This window comes from Notamacropus eugenii, chromosome 5, assembly GCF_028372415.1.
Source record: "Notamacropus eugenii isolate mMacEug1 chromosome 5, mMacEug1.pri_v2, whole genome shotgun sequence".
In the NCBI taxonomy this organism is placed as follows: domain Eukaryota; kingdom Metazoa; phylum Chordata; class Mammalia; order Diprotodontia; family Macropodidae; genus Notamacropus; species Notamacropus eugenii.
The window spans coordinates 359,623,256-359,640,295 of record NC_092876.1 but is presented as its reverse complement, the minus strand read 5'-3'; the positions used below and the strand labels follow the sequence as shown (position 1 = coordinate 359,640,295).

At 35.9% G+C, this 17,040-nt stretch overlaps 1 protein-coding gene across 1 annotated transcript in view; it reads right to left on the bottom strand.

Moving 5' to 3' along the window:
• The window catches only part of MORC1 (MORC family CW-type zinc finger 1), a 190,469-nt gene that overhangs the window by 81,592 nt on the left and 91,837 nt on the right, over nucleotides 1–17,040 (bottom strand). Inside the window, exons 15-17 of the mRNA XM_072614049.1 lie at nucleotides 13,874–14,002; nucleotides 11,421–11,526; nucleotides 7,656–7,794 (exon numbers count right to left, since the gene is read on the bottom strand). Coding sequence (XP_072470150.1) covers nucleotides 7,656–7,794; nucleotides 11,421–11,526; nucleotides 13,874–14,002 — 374 coding nt within the window. The remainder of the gene's footprint in view (nucleotides 1–7,655; nucleotides 7,795–11,420; nucleotides 11,527–13,873; nucleotides 14,003–17,040) is intronic.

Below are 17,040 nucleotides of genomic sequence, written 5' to 3'. Positions count from 1 at the left end.
AAGTTCACCTTCCACAGAAAGTCTGTCCTAATCCCTCTGAATTCTAGTGCCTTCTCTCTTATTATTCACTATTTTTCTTGTATGTGTGGGTTTGTTTGCTTGTTTTTTTCTCCCCCATCACACTGTAAGTTTTTTTGAGAGAATGGACAGTTTTTGCCTTTCTTTGTAGCTTCAGCACCTCAGCATAGTGCCTGGCACATATGAGGTACTTGGTAAATACTGTTGATTACTTAATCATAGCGTTTCACAGTGACTAATTGCATACATCAATTTTACCAGACACTGATGCAAATGAGTCCATGATTCTAAGATATATATACACCACAGGACACCACAGTTATTAGCAGCTCCACTGAATTCCTGAAGTTACTTTTAATTTAACTTGCATATATTATGTACTCATTTATCTATACTTTAAATGTATACCCTAGCAGAATACAGGCTCCTGAGAGCATAGTCTATTTCATTTTTGCTTTTTAAGTTCTGTATCCGGAACAGTAAATGTAGATGAGAACGTAGTTGGTCCTTAATAATGATTTTTTATTTGGAGGAGGGAAGGCAAGGCAATTGGGGTTAAATGACTTGCCCAAGGTCACACAGCTATTGTCAAGTGTCTGAGGTCAGATTTGAACTCAGGTCCTCCTGACTCTAAGACTGATGCTGCATTCACTGTGACACCTAGCTCTCCCGATAATGCTTGCTAAAAAGTAGATACTGTCTTTTGGTGGAGAGCAAATCAATAACAGCAACAAATTTTTTGGTGAATGACAAAACAAATTGTGGTAGATGAATAGAATGGAATATTCCTCTATCGTAAGAAAAGAAAAAATGAAGAGTTCAGAGACACATGGCATGGTAGAGGCAATATCGACTCCAAGTTGTAAGTTGTTTGGTTATTTAGTCATGGCCAACTCTTTGTGACTCCATGGACCATACATAACATGCCAATATTGTCCAAGGGGTTAAAGAAACTGATGTGGTTTTCCATTTCATTCTCTACTAGATTAAGGCAAGGGTCTGAGGCTGGATTTGAACTCAGGTCTTCCTTCCATATGGCAGCTAGGTGGCACAGTGTATAGAGTACCAGGCCTGAGTTAGGAAGACCTGAGTTCAAATCCAGCCTCAGACACTTACTAGTTGTGTGACCTTGGCAAGTCACTTGACACTATTGCCTCACTTTCCTCATCTGTAAAATAATCCAGAGAAAGAAATGGCAAACTACTATAGTATCTTTGCCACAAAAATCCCAAATGGGTTCAGAAAGAGTCAGATATGACTGAAATAGACGAACAACAATTTCCTGACTCCAGGCCCAGAACTCTGTCCACTGTGCCATCTAGCTGCTTCCATACACTGGGTAGGTAAGGCTGTTTTCTTTTTCCTAAAAAGGTCATGAAACTGTCCTCAAGACTGAAGAGCTCTAAGCATCTAACGCTCAAATCATTGATGTTTATCCTTGCTCAGTTCAGTATAAAAGCCTAATGCACAAGAAATCTGGGGAATTCTCAACTTTAATGAATGTCTCAGTGCCCTGTGACTCAATATACCCACCTTAGGTGAACATCCTTTTCATACCATTGATAAAAACTCCTTTTGTTAAATGTTATATGGTATAAAAAATGTCTCATTTTGTTCCAATATGAAGACTGAGCTACTAGACATACCTGAAATCAAGCCTGGCCTAGGACACAAAAGGGAAGACTGATAGGAGGAGATATAGAGTGAAGAAAGCAGAACCAGGAAAATTATACATACACACACACACACACACACACACACACACACACACACACACCAACAACAATAATGTAAATTGAAAGAATAATGACAAGAGCAACCCTAAATGCAACAATGTATCATTAAAAGTTTGATCTCAAAGAAGAGATGAGAAAATACAACTCCCTCTTTTCTTTGCAGAGACTGGACTCTGTCAGACTCAGCTGATATGTGGGTCATTTTTGCTGAGCTTGTTTTTCTGTACCCATTTATTCTTTGTTGCAAGGGATAGCTCACAGGGTAGATGAGCAGAAGGGTCTTTTCACAAAAAGAAATGATATAAAAACAAAAATAAATCAAATTTTAAAATATTCGTTAAATTGCATAGTTAACATTATATACATATATTAATGAAACAAATAAATATTCCACAGTAATTATACTGAAAAGAGCAAATGTCTCATCTTACAATGTTAGGCTTAACTGTGGTGATGTGACAATGATAAGATAAAAACAAATTAGGGAAATTCGGAACTGAAAATATGTATATGCATAAGTGTCATATATTCCTGAATAATAATAATGATGATGATAATAAAATTTATGTTATACTTACTATATGCTGGGCACTGTGCTAAGTGCTTTATAATTATTGTTTTATTTGATCCTCATACTAATCCTGGGGGGTAAGTGCTATTATTATCCCCATTTTACAGAGTAAGAAACTGAGGCAAACAGAGGTTAAGTGAGTTGCCCAGGGTCACACTGTAAGTGTCTGAGGCCAGATTTGAACTCTCGCCTTCTGGATGCCAAACCCATTTCTCTATCCATCTAGCTGTTATGTAGTCAAGTTATATAGCATCCACATGCTAATATCACAATCCACTAATCAAAATAGCATACGTATATATGTTTATGAATATATGTGTATATGTATACATATATACATACTATTATACATATAATACATCAAGGATTAGATAGAAAATTGATTCTGGAGGGGACTAAGTCAGATGTATAAATATAAGCAAAACCCTCTCTCCAATAAAAAAGCTCACTAACTCCACTGACGACATTAAACCCAGAAGATAACAACGCACGATTTTAAAGAGTGGCCAGCAGATGGTGCATGCCCTTCAGAGAACAGAAATGGCCATGCAATGTAACTTGTTGGGGAGGGAGACAACAGAGATGGGCAGAAAAAAAAATATTATTCATCTGATAGGGAAAAACTGAGGTGGTGGTTTGTTACAGGAGCACAACTTAAAAAAAAAAGGTGCTGACTTTTCATTACATCTTGACAGAATATATGGCTAGAAATACATTAATCCTTAAACAGGTAGGATGCAACTCTACCACTAATTGGAATTTCTCTTAGGCAGGGAGGAAATAGGTTCCTGAGCTATACTCGTTATGTTAACTTTGTTATACATTCTTAAATCCTATCCATCTCCTATCTCTTCATCTGTAGAACTACAGCTATTTATCTATCTATACATATATGTATATCTATCATATGCATATCTCTCTATATATATCAACTATCTATAGATCTCTCTATATAGATATATGTATGTATCTATATATCATATATATCCATCCATCCATCTATCTATTTCAGTTCTCTCCAGGGTCAGTTTTACATCTAACCCTTGATATATTGTCTGTCTGTCTGTCTCTTTCTCTATATATGTATATATACACACATATACATATATACACACAGGCATGTATATATTACATATATGTGTATGTGCATGGATTACAGACATAGACACACAGTTTTCACAAGTTGACTGCATTATTAGCATATGTATGCTGTATAACTTGACTGTAGCAGCTTGGTGGATAAAGATATGGGCCTATCTAGGTAGAGATGGATAGATAGGAAGGAAGGAAGGAAGGAAGGAAGGAAGGAAGGAAGGAAGGAAGAAGAGAAAGAAAGGACTTAGGAATGTATCACAAAGTTAACATAAGTAGAGCTCAGGCACCTGTTTCTAGGAGAAATTCCAATGAATAGCAGTTACAGCTTAGCGTTTTATGGATTTAATGTGTTTCTAACCATATATCTTATAGCTACCTGTCTATCTATCAAGATATATCTCTATCTCTTTATGTATCTCTATCTATCTATCTATCTATCTATCTATCTATCTATCTATCTATCTATCTATCTATCTATCTCTATGTATAGGAAACTTGTTCCAGAGCTATACTTGTAAACTTTGTTATATATTCTTACACACACACAGACACACATAGACACACAGACACACACAGACACAAACACACCATCTCTTCCTCAGACTGTAAACTCCTAAGAGGTGTAGGAGGTGAGGTGAGGCAGGATATTCTCCCTGCCCTATTGCCTCATCCAGCACAATATTTAAAAAATACAATGAACAGTCAATAATTACTATTGTCTGCCCTGCTCACTCTAAGTGGGCTCTTAGAGTGGTCACAATTTTGCTTCTCTATTCATTAATAAGCTGGGAAGATGGGGAAGGAGGAGAGATGGGGAGGGAATATGGTGTGGAGGAGGTAAGCTACAAAACACTGGCAGTAATGAAGACCATTCATCCTTTTTTGCCCTCTGGCTGCCTGTCATACAGATAATAGAATCATAGACTGGAAGGTTCTTTTGTCAGGTCTCTTGCAGGTGACACACATTTGTATCATGGGTCAGTAACCTGACTGGCTACAAACTTGTTTGCCTTGTTAGGGGTAAAGGGTCTATGCATCTAGATTAGAGGATAGCTTTGGAGGAGCAGAGGGGACTGTGGAAGGATACAATGGTGTTGGATGATTATGGATCTTATCTCTTAATTAGGAAGAGATGCTCATGTCCCATAAAGAAGCATGGATTTTGAAATTCAGTCAACTTTCAATTTTTCATAAGTGGATTACATTTGTCCATGGCTAATGCTTACTTTTCCTTCTCTTTCTCACTTCTGGTCCCTCCTCTCCTCTAAGGGACAGCCAAAAGAAATCAGATAATGACAGACAGCATTTACACAGTGCTTTAAGGTTTGCAAAACACTTTATCAATGTTAACTTACCTTACAACAATTCTGGGAGGTAAGTGCTATTATTCTCTCCATTTTACAGATAAAAAAACTGAGGCTGCAAGAGGTGAGGTGACTTGCCTAAGGTCACAGAGTTACTAAGTGTCTGAGGCCATATTTGAAATCAGGTCTTCCTGCCACCCAGTCCAGTAATCTATTCATGGCATCCTCAATTGATTACCTTAAGGCGAACATAATTACACCATATACAAGTTGCATTACTATACCAATTGAGATAAAAAAAAAAACTGCCTGAAAACTGGGTATACATCTATCTGTTGACATGTTCCCTTTGGTTTTTATCTTTTGGATCCCCTGTACCTAGCACATAGTAAGCATTCAACAAAAACTTGTTGGGTTGGAATGGTAAATTCAATTACTCAAAAAAAGAAAAAGAAACCAGGGCTTTGGGGGACCAAGACTGTAACCTAATAACCCTGCCACAATCTGTCCAATAATAAATAGGAAAAAAAACCCCTCCTAACTGAAGATCTTAAGGAGATTAACAGGTACTCTGAGCTCTACAAAAAACAAAAGAAGAGATAAAATCCACATATAAATGTCCTGAGTTCTAATGTCTTTACTAGTTAGAATATCAAACTAGTATTACTAGAGGTCCTTGGATCACAGGATGTCCCTCAGAGTAAGAAAGACAGAGATACCATCTCATAAGGCCCCATGCAACTCTGTCTAAATTACTGATCTACCATTTTCTTGGATATTTCCTCACTCGGATCCATACACTGATAAAATCAAAGGTCCAAATAAAAAACAAATTTAAAAAAATATTATAATGTGATACTTTGCCCTTTAATTGGAGATGTCAAGATGAGACTACTTTTATATACAAAATTATTTTCCTGATATTAACTACTTTTGTCCTTCCCTAACATTTATTTTTCTCATATTTTATTTTTCTAACATTTAGTTCTTCTAAAACATGTCATTTTGAGAGTTTCTGTATTAGTAAACCCTTTACTGAAATATATATACACACACACACATGAATATATATGTATATTGCTGTTATTCAATCATTCAATCGTTTCAGTTACATCCCACTCTCTGTGACCTCATTTGGGATTTTATTGACAAAGATACTAGAGTGGTTCTCCATTTTCTTCTCCAGCTCATTTTACAGATAAAGACTGATGCAAATAGGATTAAATGACATGTCCAAGGTTACGCTATTAGTAAATGTCTGAGGCTGGATTTGAACTCATGAAGATAATTCTTTCTGATCACAAGCCCAGTGCTCTATCCACCACGCAACTTAGCTGCATATATATGTATATATATGTGCGTATGTATTTATATATACACACATGTATATAGATACACACGTGTATACATGTGTGTGTTTATACAAACATTTGCCTTTCCTGTGTGAACTGTATATCATTTTTCAAGGCTTCAGTTTCCCAGTCTTTGATCCAAGTCAACAAACAAACCCTTACTATGGGTAAGGTACCCTGTTAGGCTCTGAAGTTACAAAGATAAAAAAAACTTGAATGTTTCCTTCCTTCAAGAAGCCAATCTGTCAGCAGACAAGCATTTATTGAAACGACTATATGCTAGGCACTGAACACAAAAGGATACAAAGAAATGCAAAAACCATGGTCTGACATCACCTTTAAGAAGATCACTTCAGCAAGCTAGTGGAGAATGGATTAGAATGGAGACAGAATTGAGGGAGGGAGGCCAGTCTGAAGGCCAATATTCTGGGAGTGAGGTGATAAGGATTTGCAACAGGGTGATTATGGGAGTGGAAAGAGGAGACATATAGGAGTATTATGAAGGTAGAAATGACATGATTTAGATATACTTTGGCTATAAGGGCTGAAGAAGAGTGAAAGGTCCAGGACTGGTTGTGAGCTTATGTTCTATATTATAAGGCAATTATAAAGATGAATTAACCAATAGTGATAAAGCTCTTAAGGAAATGGTATTTTTGCCTAGCTCAATTCCAGCCTTATTTGATCTTTTATTTTTTAAAAATTCTCTCTAAAATGAATTGTGCAAACAGGCTTTAGAAATTCTGGTAAATGATAGGAGTTAATTAACATCTTAAAAAAAGAGATAAGAATTTTAGAGGCCTGTAAACTCGGTATGAGATGATCATCAAAGTATCACAGATTTGAAGATGGAAGGCAATTTAAGAATCCATCTAATCCAACTCCCTTACTTTTCAAGAGAAAACTGAAGCCCAGAGAAGTGATTTACCCAACATTCTATAGGTATAAACTTGTAGGACCAAAATTTGAACCCAAGCCCCTAAACAACATGCTGCTCTAACTTTATCCTGGCCAGACCACACCTATGTAGTGTGTTTAACTCTGAGTAGAACATTTTAAGGAAGGACAATAACAAAATGGATCATTTCCAGTGAACAGGTTGATACAATGATTCCAACTAACGTTCTATAAAGACTAGTTGAAGGAACTGCAGTGTTTTAGCCAGAAGAAGAGATAATAGGAAAGTAGGAAGGTGAGCAACTGAGGTCTGAAAATATTCTGAAAAGAGAAGAGTTAAAAAGAATATAACTTTTTCTGGGTGATTTAAAAGGGCATAAGTGGGACTAGTTTGTGAAAACTGTAGGAAGACATTTTAATTTTAGCTCAATATAACAAAGCATTTCCTAATAATCAAAGCGGTCTCAAAACAAAATGGACTATCCCAAGAGGGAGTGAGGTCCCTCTTGTTGGAAGTGTTCAAACAGGGGCTACATGACCACCGGTCACAAATGTTGTACTGGGGAGGAAATCAGATTTTGTGATGTCGTCAATCCCTTGCAATTCTAAGATTCCACAAACTGCCCTCTATGGCACAGGCATCATTATATTTTGTGAAAATGATGAATAATTAGTTACTCACCTTTGACTGCTGTTCTACCAATTTATTCTGGTATCTTTGCACTGAATCTCTGAGTTGTTTCTCTTTCTCATCTTCTGATGATGATAGTTGTTTCATGGTGCCCAGGGGAAAAGAAGGGAGTTGTTCTGGTCTATGACAACTTCAGAATGAATGAGCACAAGAAATAAGGTCAATGAAAAGGAACAGGCAATTTGACCATTATCATGGTGGCTAGCAGTGATCATCAATGTCTTAAACAGAAATAGGACACAGGGAAGCAAAACCCTCCTGAAGCCTTACACACTGATGTCAGATGAAGCCTCCCAAATTTGAGTAGGTTACCTCCTGCCCAAAAATTCTAACTGACTCTCTACTATCTATGCAACAAAATTCAAATTCTCCTACCTGGCATTCAAGACCCTTCACAATTCAGAAGGAATTTAATAAGTCTTTCACCCTTTTTTTCTACGATGCTCCCTCATGCTTCCAACTGTTAAGGCTTGTGTGTCCCAGGTTTTCTAGGCCGTTCTGACTTCAAGAAGTTGTTAACTTTTAATTAGACTTTTCAAAAGGAATATTCTTTGTCATATCATGAGTCATTTTTGGCTCAGACAGGATGTTCTCTGTACTTATGGGACAGCCAACGAGCACAACTCACAACTCCATCAATCAACCAAGATAACGGCTCAATCAGTTAATCAATATGCACATATTAAACAGCCACTCTGTGCCAGGCACTGTACTAAGCACTTGGGATATAAAGAATGAAACTAACCCTTCTTGTAATCCCCCCATTTCCCCATCCTTCTACCCTTGTTCTGCTACCTTGTCTATACTTCTCAGAATTCCCAAATCAGCCAATCCAAATTCTATTATTTTTCCAAGTTCTAATTTTGTCACTTCTGAAAGCCCACCCTAACCTTCCAGGCTAGAACTAATGTTTCCTTGTGAATTATTATAGTACTCTGCATCTTTCTTAATACATAGTCACAACCAAACTTGTACCACAGTTATTTGTATAGCTGTCTTCCTTTCCTATTAGTGTGAACTGAATAATAACAGGGACAAGGTCTCATTCTCTTATGGGTTCTTCATTGTACTTAGCACACAATAGAAGCCTGTTAATTTTTTATTATTAAGAAATATTTTTGAATGAATTAATAATGGCTCTAGAGATTACCAACTTTAAATGACCCCAGACTATTTGGCTTTTCAAATACTTGTGTCTTTTTTATAGTTTTTCTGTTTCCTTCCTCCATTCACAGGTTTTCACATCCTGAAAATGTCACTGTGCCTTGTTGCAGTACTTTCATCACCTTCTAATTTTTGAGCTTGTAAGCCAAATAGACAATGTTGCTAGAATTGTGAGTTCTGTCTAAAATAATGATAAATGCCTCTGAGATGGTAGTAGGAATGAGATAATCTGCATAAAGTATACATGCTTCATTGCATGGTTTTTGTGACATCTAGATTGTCTAGAAATCATTTTTTTTACTTCTGGAATCTTGACTACCTTCCAGATAGATAAGATTACTGGTTTTGTGAATTTTATAGCTTTTAGATTAATCACAGTCCGCATGGTAAGATCCCACTGAGCAACCCCTATATTCAGCATGTGGCTAGACACAGCGATGGTTGAAACCAGGATAGATAGAAGCTTCTACCTTCTCCAAACTTAAATTCTGTGGTAGAAAGAACATTGGGTCAGAAAAGACCTAGGTTTAAAGCACTAGATAGGTGTGACTTCTAATAGCAATCAAGCAATCTCTTGTGACAGCTAGAGGTACCTAGACAATATAACAAAAAATCTGGAGAAAGGGTTTTCTTCCCCCTTTAGGGGAAGGAAAAATTAAGGTAAACAGGATCCACTCTTCATGTTTTCCAAGAAGAACCCCAAAACAGTCTGTCAATGAAAGTGACTAGTTATGTTCACATTCAGATCCTGCTATGAAAAAAAAAAACCACCTCTAAGTTCCCCCATAGAAAATGAGTTGCTTATTATCCAAGAAAAGAGTGGAATAAATAAATTCAAAACATTATTGGAATACTATACAAACACCCACAGTGCTGCTTTCAAGACAACTAGTGGCTCTATTTATAAAAGCTTTTGTTTTTACTTCAGTAAAAGGATTGTGCTCTTGGTAACACTTTTTTAAACTAAGAAATACAGAACTGCTACAGGAGAAATTTCCTGATAGAGTACCCAAAAAATGGAAAATGGGGTATGTTAGGAGAGAGTATGCTTCCCCAAACTGGAAATCTTCAAGCAGAGACTAGCCAACCACTTGTTGGCAATGTTGTAGAAAAGATTCTTGGTTAATTATGACTTGGACTCAATGGCCTGTGTGGTCCCTATCTAATCTGACAGCCCATGATTCCTGATATACCTAAAGTACATGAACACAAAATATCTTAACAGAAGTCAAACCTTCCCCAAATTCATAAAATGGCTTCATTTACAACTTTTAAAAATAATATTTTTCATGTAATTGCATAATTTAAATTTGTTTAAATTGACATCCAGGATCTATTACTTCATCACAGTTACCCCTTCCTCCCCAAAGTATCAACTATGCTGACCACTCCCAGTGACTTTAATCACTAGGGTCACTCATGAGTCTAAGTTGGAGAGAAGGGGAAAAGATCTTTGAAAGGTTGCTTCTGACTCACTAATAAGTGCTGGAATGAATTTAAGTTCTCTAGAATGGTGATAAATTGATATTCTACTTTACCTAACACAATGTCTGGTTATATTTCAGTTCTTACAAAGGTGCAAAAATCTTTTTGGGATGCTATGTAATAAATACTTCTATAACTCATTTGATGGTATTCTCCTATGTTCATACAGCTGATGGCAATAGTACCTACAGAGAAAACTGAATTTTATAATGATCCTTTATAAGTCAACTACCAGATTACGGAAATGCTTGTTTTGTTCAATCAACTACCAGATTATGGAAATGCTTGTTTTGATTTGCGAACTGAAAATAAAATAAATTTGTAAAGAAAAAGGAAAAAAAAAGAAACCATGTCCTAGGATGGTTTGTTTACATTTAAAGTGGATACTTTACTATTCACTATTGTAACAGAGTTGAAAAGAACTGAGAGAGGTCATTAAGTTGTAATGGGAGGGGGATGGTCAATGAGGACCCAATTTTTAGAGCACACTCATAAATTTCCTTCCATGTTTATACAGAGCATGCTCTCATGATTGAGTTCTTATGACCAAAATTTCCATTACAAGGTCTATTTTTCCTTACTCTGGGTACCATCACAGATTGCCTATCCTATTCATAATGAGTGGTAGGAAATAAGGTACAATCCCTCTCTCGGTATTAACCATCTCTTGACTGACTAGCTTGATGGTCAAGAGTTCCTACATCTCTTGCCACCATTTTAAGTATTTCTCTTCTTGATAGCAATGGAAAACAGACAGTCAATATTTTGTCAGCTCATAAGAAAATTATAAATACAAGAGGAAATTTATTTTAGACTTTTAAGGTCCATCACTTAACTGACAACACTGCTAAATTTAACTAATGTCTCTCATCACAAGTGACACTATTTTGATTTGTAAAGGAGACAGAATTAATGCAACTTTGGGAATAATTCTCTACCCTTAATGTGCTTCCTGCAAGATGAGACAAAACAGTTGATGGAAATAGGACTTCCCAAGTTGGCCCTACTAAAAAGAAACTCACTGAAATTATCCTTTTTTTCAGCATTACAGGGGCATTTCAACAGCAGATAATTCTATGCATGAGACCAAATGCCATCAAAATCTACCTGTTTTCCAAGAGGTTTGGATTACTGGCACAAGTCCAATTGACAAGATTTTCTCTTTTCTTATAATCATCAGCAGAAGGTAAAACTCTCCATTTAAGGCAAAGATCTGAGGAAAAAGGCAATCAGAGGATTCTATAAGGAATAGTGCTGTCAATGTAAAGAAACTCAGGATCATCTATTAATAGCAAGATAAAGCTGTGGTCAAATATCACTTAATTATGTATTGTACTACTGCAGTGCTGCTGCTAGATTGTGGAGGAATTTCTAAAAAAGTAATTTACCACATTTTGCAAAGAAAAGAGAAATATTTGAAAATCTGCTTGTCAAAAGTCGGTCCAACTTCATCCTGAATGGTTATTAATCACCTGGAAACTATAAAATAGAGAATATTTGGTCAAATTATATATTTTCTCCCTTCTGGACGATTTCATCAGTGTAAGGAACTCCTGATATAAAAACTCTCTGCATCAATGCAGATCTACAATTGTTCCACAACTTAAGAGTCTTAAAGAACAGTTTGGATAAAATCAAGAGGGTAAACAGATTCCCACTGTCACATAACTAGTATGTGTCAGAGGCAGGATTTAAATTTACATCTTCCTGAGTCCAACGTTAGTCCCTATGAACTACAACACGTTATCTCTTCAAAGAAGCATCTTGTATTTAGGAAAGAAGACAGTGTAATACAAGCATGGTCTTGTTTTCAGGAGAGCCTGAGTTCAAATTTCTTATCTGACCACTTCCTTGCTGCGTGACTGAGCAAGACATTTAGCTTCTTTGTCCTTAATCAACAACTTATCTACTAATTCATAGATGGTTGGCTCAAAATAGTTATAGACAAATGTAAGAATTTTTAAGGGTTAAAATAAAAATAATAATGATAGGCTTTAAAACCCATATAGGCCAAAAAAGTATTTAGACTAATTCTTTTACAAACATTTTAACTAATATCTGAGATAAAATGAAAGTTTTGAAAATCATTGGAAAGCCATGACATACTCATACTATCACAAAACTTGAAACTTCCCCTTATAAATGTTATGGGAAATATTATGTTGATCAAAATGTTAGTTGTCTTTATAATTAGTCATTTTTATTCACTTTGTCACTCTTAGAAAAGCTCCTCAACTGTCTGCAAGGGGAAAATATCCTCAGGTTATGATTTAGTAAAAGTAATACTTGTCAATACTATGAGCTGAACATGTATGTGATTGTGTGGATGGAGAAATAAGAGATGAAAAATAAGATGGGAAAGCCAATATATATACGCATGTATGTATGTATGTAACACCTCCAATATGAAAGATTGCACCATTTCTTTTGTATACTTTCTTTAAAACAGATCATTGCACTTAGAACTCCTGTCTTAGTCAATAAATATGCTCAAAATTGTTACAAGCACCATGCTAGTTTTTAAGGCTATATGCACACACACAAAAAAAATTGGAAATAATACTTCAACTATCAGCTGTTGTGAAAACTGACAAAATTCAACATGTGAATGCTGGGCTAGATTTAAACTATTTCTTCCCCAATATCAATTGTGCACATGTAGACCAAGTCTTAATGTGGACAGTACTTCTATTTTGTACCCAAATTTGTGTGGAAACTAGCCCTCTCTTCAATAAAATGATGATGCAGGATTCAATCTAATTTGTCCAAAGATGGACTGATTTAAGCAGTCATTATAATGTTCTGTGTAAACTTTTTAGAGATCAGGAATGTGCTAGATTCTACATCTAGTATAAGCTCAAGAATGGTTTCTTCCAACTGGGTATGAGTTCTGATCTCTCCCAATCATTTTCAGGGGACAATAGTACATAGAATAGTACATAGAATAGAGGAGGCTGATGAATTGAAAACATATCACTATACCATGTTTCAGTTAAGGAAATGAACAGAATCAAAATTTTAAAAAGTTATTTTCAATTTATTTTTGTGTACACAATCTTTTCTTTTAAATGGGTATTTATTTCAATAAATATTTCCCAATTACATTTTGTATGTAATCTTAAAGAGTCATTTGGAAAAGGAATCTCTAAGGATAGAATGACTGAATGAAAAGCTGACAGGGTTAGGCTGCAAAGAAATGGAGATGTGGCTGAGTATGTATGTAGACTGGAGATGTGGATTTAGTACTCGTAGTTACTGGAACCATGAATATATCAACTCTTAATCACCCATGTCATACAAGACTATTTCCTTCCTCTGTCTGGTCTCACTACTGACTGTTATGAGGGCTCTCCAGAGCTTTATTCAGCTAACCAGCTGATCTTTTGCTGTATGACAGCAGTTGGACACACCCTAAGAAGTTTCAAGAGGGAACAACAGCAGATCTCTAGATGGTGAATTATCTGTCTCCCCCACTACTGGTCCTCTCCACTTCCAGGCATAACTCAAAGCTAACTGCAAACTGCATTGCCCTTCACCAACCATATGTGGACCACACTTGCCACACTGAATGATGAACGGGATCTCACGGGCCTGTCTTCTTCTGCACTGAGCAGAATTTAAAGGCTTCTCCAACCACTTGTTACTCTGGTATCCAAATTCATTCCAGAAGAGTATCGGATTTCTATTACCTTAAAAAAAGTCATACAAGGATAAGGAAATGAGCAATGTAACACATTTTGAATCAATAAAACATTTAGAGCTTTGTTACTAAAAGTTACTCCTCATTTAAACACTACCTTTAAATTTCTTCATATATTTTTATATTCATGTTCTCAGCCAAGGTTTCCTTACCCTGAATAATTCCAGATGCTCTTGATTTCCCCCCCTCTCTTTTCAGTCCCACTGCTTTTCCATTTTAGTTTCAAGTATTTCATTCAATCTTTACTTTACATCAACATGCAAATACAGCAGGGAAACCTGAGTGGTTCTCTTTAAGGAATAGGATTCTGGAGCAGTGGTGTCAATCTCAAATAGAAACTGATCCCCTCAGGATGCACACTGACTTAGAAAACCACAAATCAGCAATATGTTTCATTATACATTTATTTATTTTGTTAAACACTTTCCATTTACATTTTAATCTGGTTTAGCTACATGCTTGACACCTCTGTTCTAGAGCATAGACTGTATGTTCACTATGTACAGGGGCAGGGCTTAAACCCAGGTCTTCTTGGCTTCAAGGCCAGTTCTCTGTATCCAACAGGCCACATTGCCTTTCATGCAGCGAGACTACCACAACAAACATATGCAAACATTAATGGCCCTCTTTATGCCACAGGGTTGCTAGACCCCAAAGGTAGAAATTATTAAGCCCACTACTTCATACTTCTAAGTGGGAGATCAAATCAGATATGACAAAAGTGATAAACGGCATCTTTGTTCTCTCCATATGTATTTTTTTTAAAATTATTTTGGAGGCAATCAGGGTTAAGTGACTTGCCCAGGGTCACAAAGTTAGGAAGTAACTGCAGTCAAATTTGAACTCAGTTCCTCCTGACTCCAGGGTCAGTGCTCTAACCACTGTGCAGCTCTATCCACAGCTGCCCTCCATATTTATTCTGTATATTTATATATGTCCTTGTTGTCCCCCTCATTAGAATATAAGCTCTTTTGAGAGGCAGAATTGTTTCATGCTTCTTCTTTGTATCCCTAATATCTGGTGCAGTATCTATAATAAAGGATTAATAAATGCTTGTTGATTGACTGATATCGGTACCGACTTTCTTTCAACTGAAATACAAGGTCACCACCTGAATCCGAAAACCTCTAAATGATGGACCTCAAAAATTCTCACTTTTTGAACTGTCTACTAGTACAACAGTGACAACTGAAATGAGAAAATGCCCACATGCTTATCCTTCCCAAATTCCAAATGTGGGGAAATGGAGGATGTGGTGCATTTATGAAAACCTTGTCTGTCCTGTTTTGGCATGAAATTATATAAATGTCATTGTTTTAAATGTCTTCGCTAATGGAGTGATACATTATGATGGATATTTTTAATATTCTGTTTTAATCACTGCTGTTTGGGTTAATGTGTCTTAATGAAGGTTTTAAATTTGCACTTGTGCCCAGAGGTGAATTAACAGCAAATGGTGAAATTTGAGAACTTGAAGAACAAAAGAAAGAAAAGACAGATTCTTCTTGTAAATCTCAAAGATTTCCACATATCCACTACAATAGTCTTGTCAATTTATGATATTATACTACTCAACTCTACACCCCTGCAATGTATCCTGACATTTAAAAAAATCCATTTTCATTACTACTCTCTTATTATAAATTGTTATTGGCCCAGAACACACATCTAATTTTCAAGAACAAGTCTACTCCCAGACTTTTGTTAGTAAAGCCCAGCATCACCAGTTAAATTACGTGAAGGTTTGGGATTGACACACAGAGAATTAAAGTCATCCATTCTTTTATATAAGTTTGTATGAGGGAAAAAATACTAGAGTAAGTTACTCTTCATCAAGAAGATTCACAATTCCCTAAACAAATCTGATTAGGTTCTCAGGAATCTCTTAAAAGTAAAAACAAAAATCATGTTCTGAATGTCTATAATTGGTATGACACAATTATAGAGTATTCTTCAAGTCCAATCTCTTCATTTTCCAGAGAGGCTACGTAGTAGTCCAAGGTCACATTGCTAGTTGACAAACTCCTTCCACAGAAGATAGGACTTCTGATAAATTTTGTTATTGTTGTTTAGTCACTTTCAGTTGTGCCTGCCTCTTTGTGACCAGATCTGGGGTTTTCTTGGCAAGGATACTGACATGGTTTGCTATTTCCTTCTCCAGAAAAATTACACAGCCTCATTTGTACAAACTTTTGAAACATAATCACAAAGGAAGCATTGTTAAAATGCTCAGAACTCTCTTTGAAGCAAGAACATATTCATTATTGGATATGGAAATGTGTTTTATTATGTCTTTTGAAAACTATCATATGGTGAAATTCAAAGAACCAATTAAGCAAAGGAGAGAACAATACACAAGCTCATACTCTAGAAAAAGCAAGGAAAAAACTGGGGTTTCTGCCTCTATTAAAACCTGTGAAGTTAAGTCTGGTTATCAGATCAGCTTTAAAAAAGTAGAGGATGGAGGAGACATCTAAACCCCTTCCTTGATGGGAAGAGATACATTTAGAGAAGTAACTAATCCTATTAAAAAAATCCATGTTGAGCAAGGGGATAGAATTTGGAGGAGAGAGGGGAACTATCGATTATGTTGCCCAGAAAAAGAAAAGAGAGTCACTGAAACATCTTTAAAGTGAACATAAGAGAGCAGAAGGAAATACAAACAAGTAATACAGCTTTGAAAATTATATGTTAAATTATGTACTTTTTAAAAAAGCAAACAGTGCATAATAGGAATTTTAATAATTATTATAATATCTAACACTTATATAGTACCTGCTATATGTCAGGCATAGTGTTAAGTATTTTACAAATACTATTCATTTGATCCTCACAATAATTCTGTGAGGTAGATGCCATTACCTCCATCTTTGTATCACCTGCACCTTCCATACAGAGTGCCTAGTACTTAGTAGTCAATTAATAAATGCTTGTTAATTAAATATTGATTGTCCTGAAATATTTTCTGAAGACAAAGACATATACTAGAGAAGGGAAAAGAATAAGCATGTGTATAGCACCTATTAT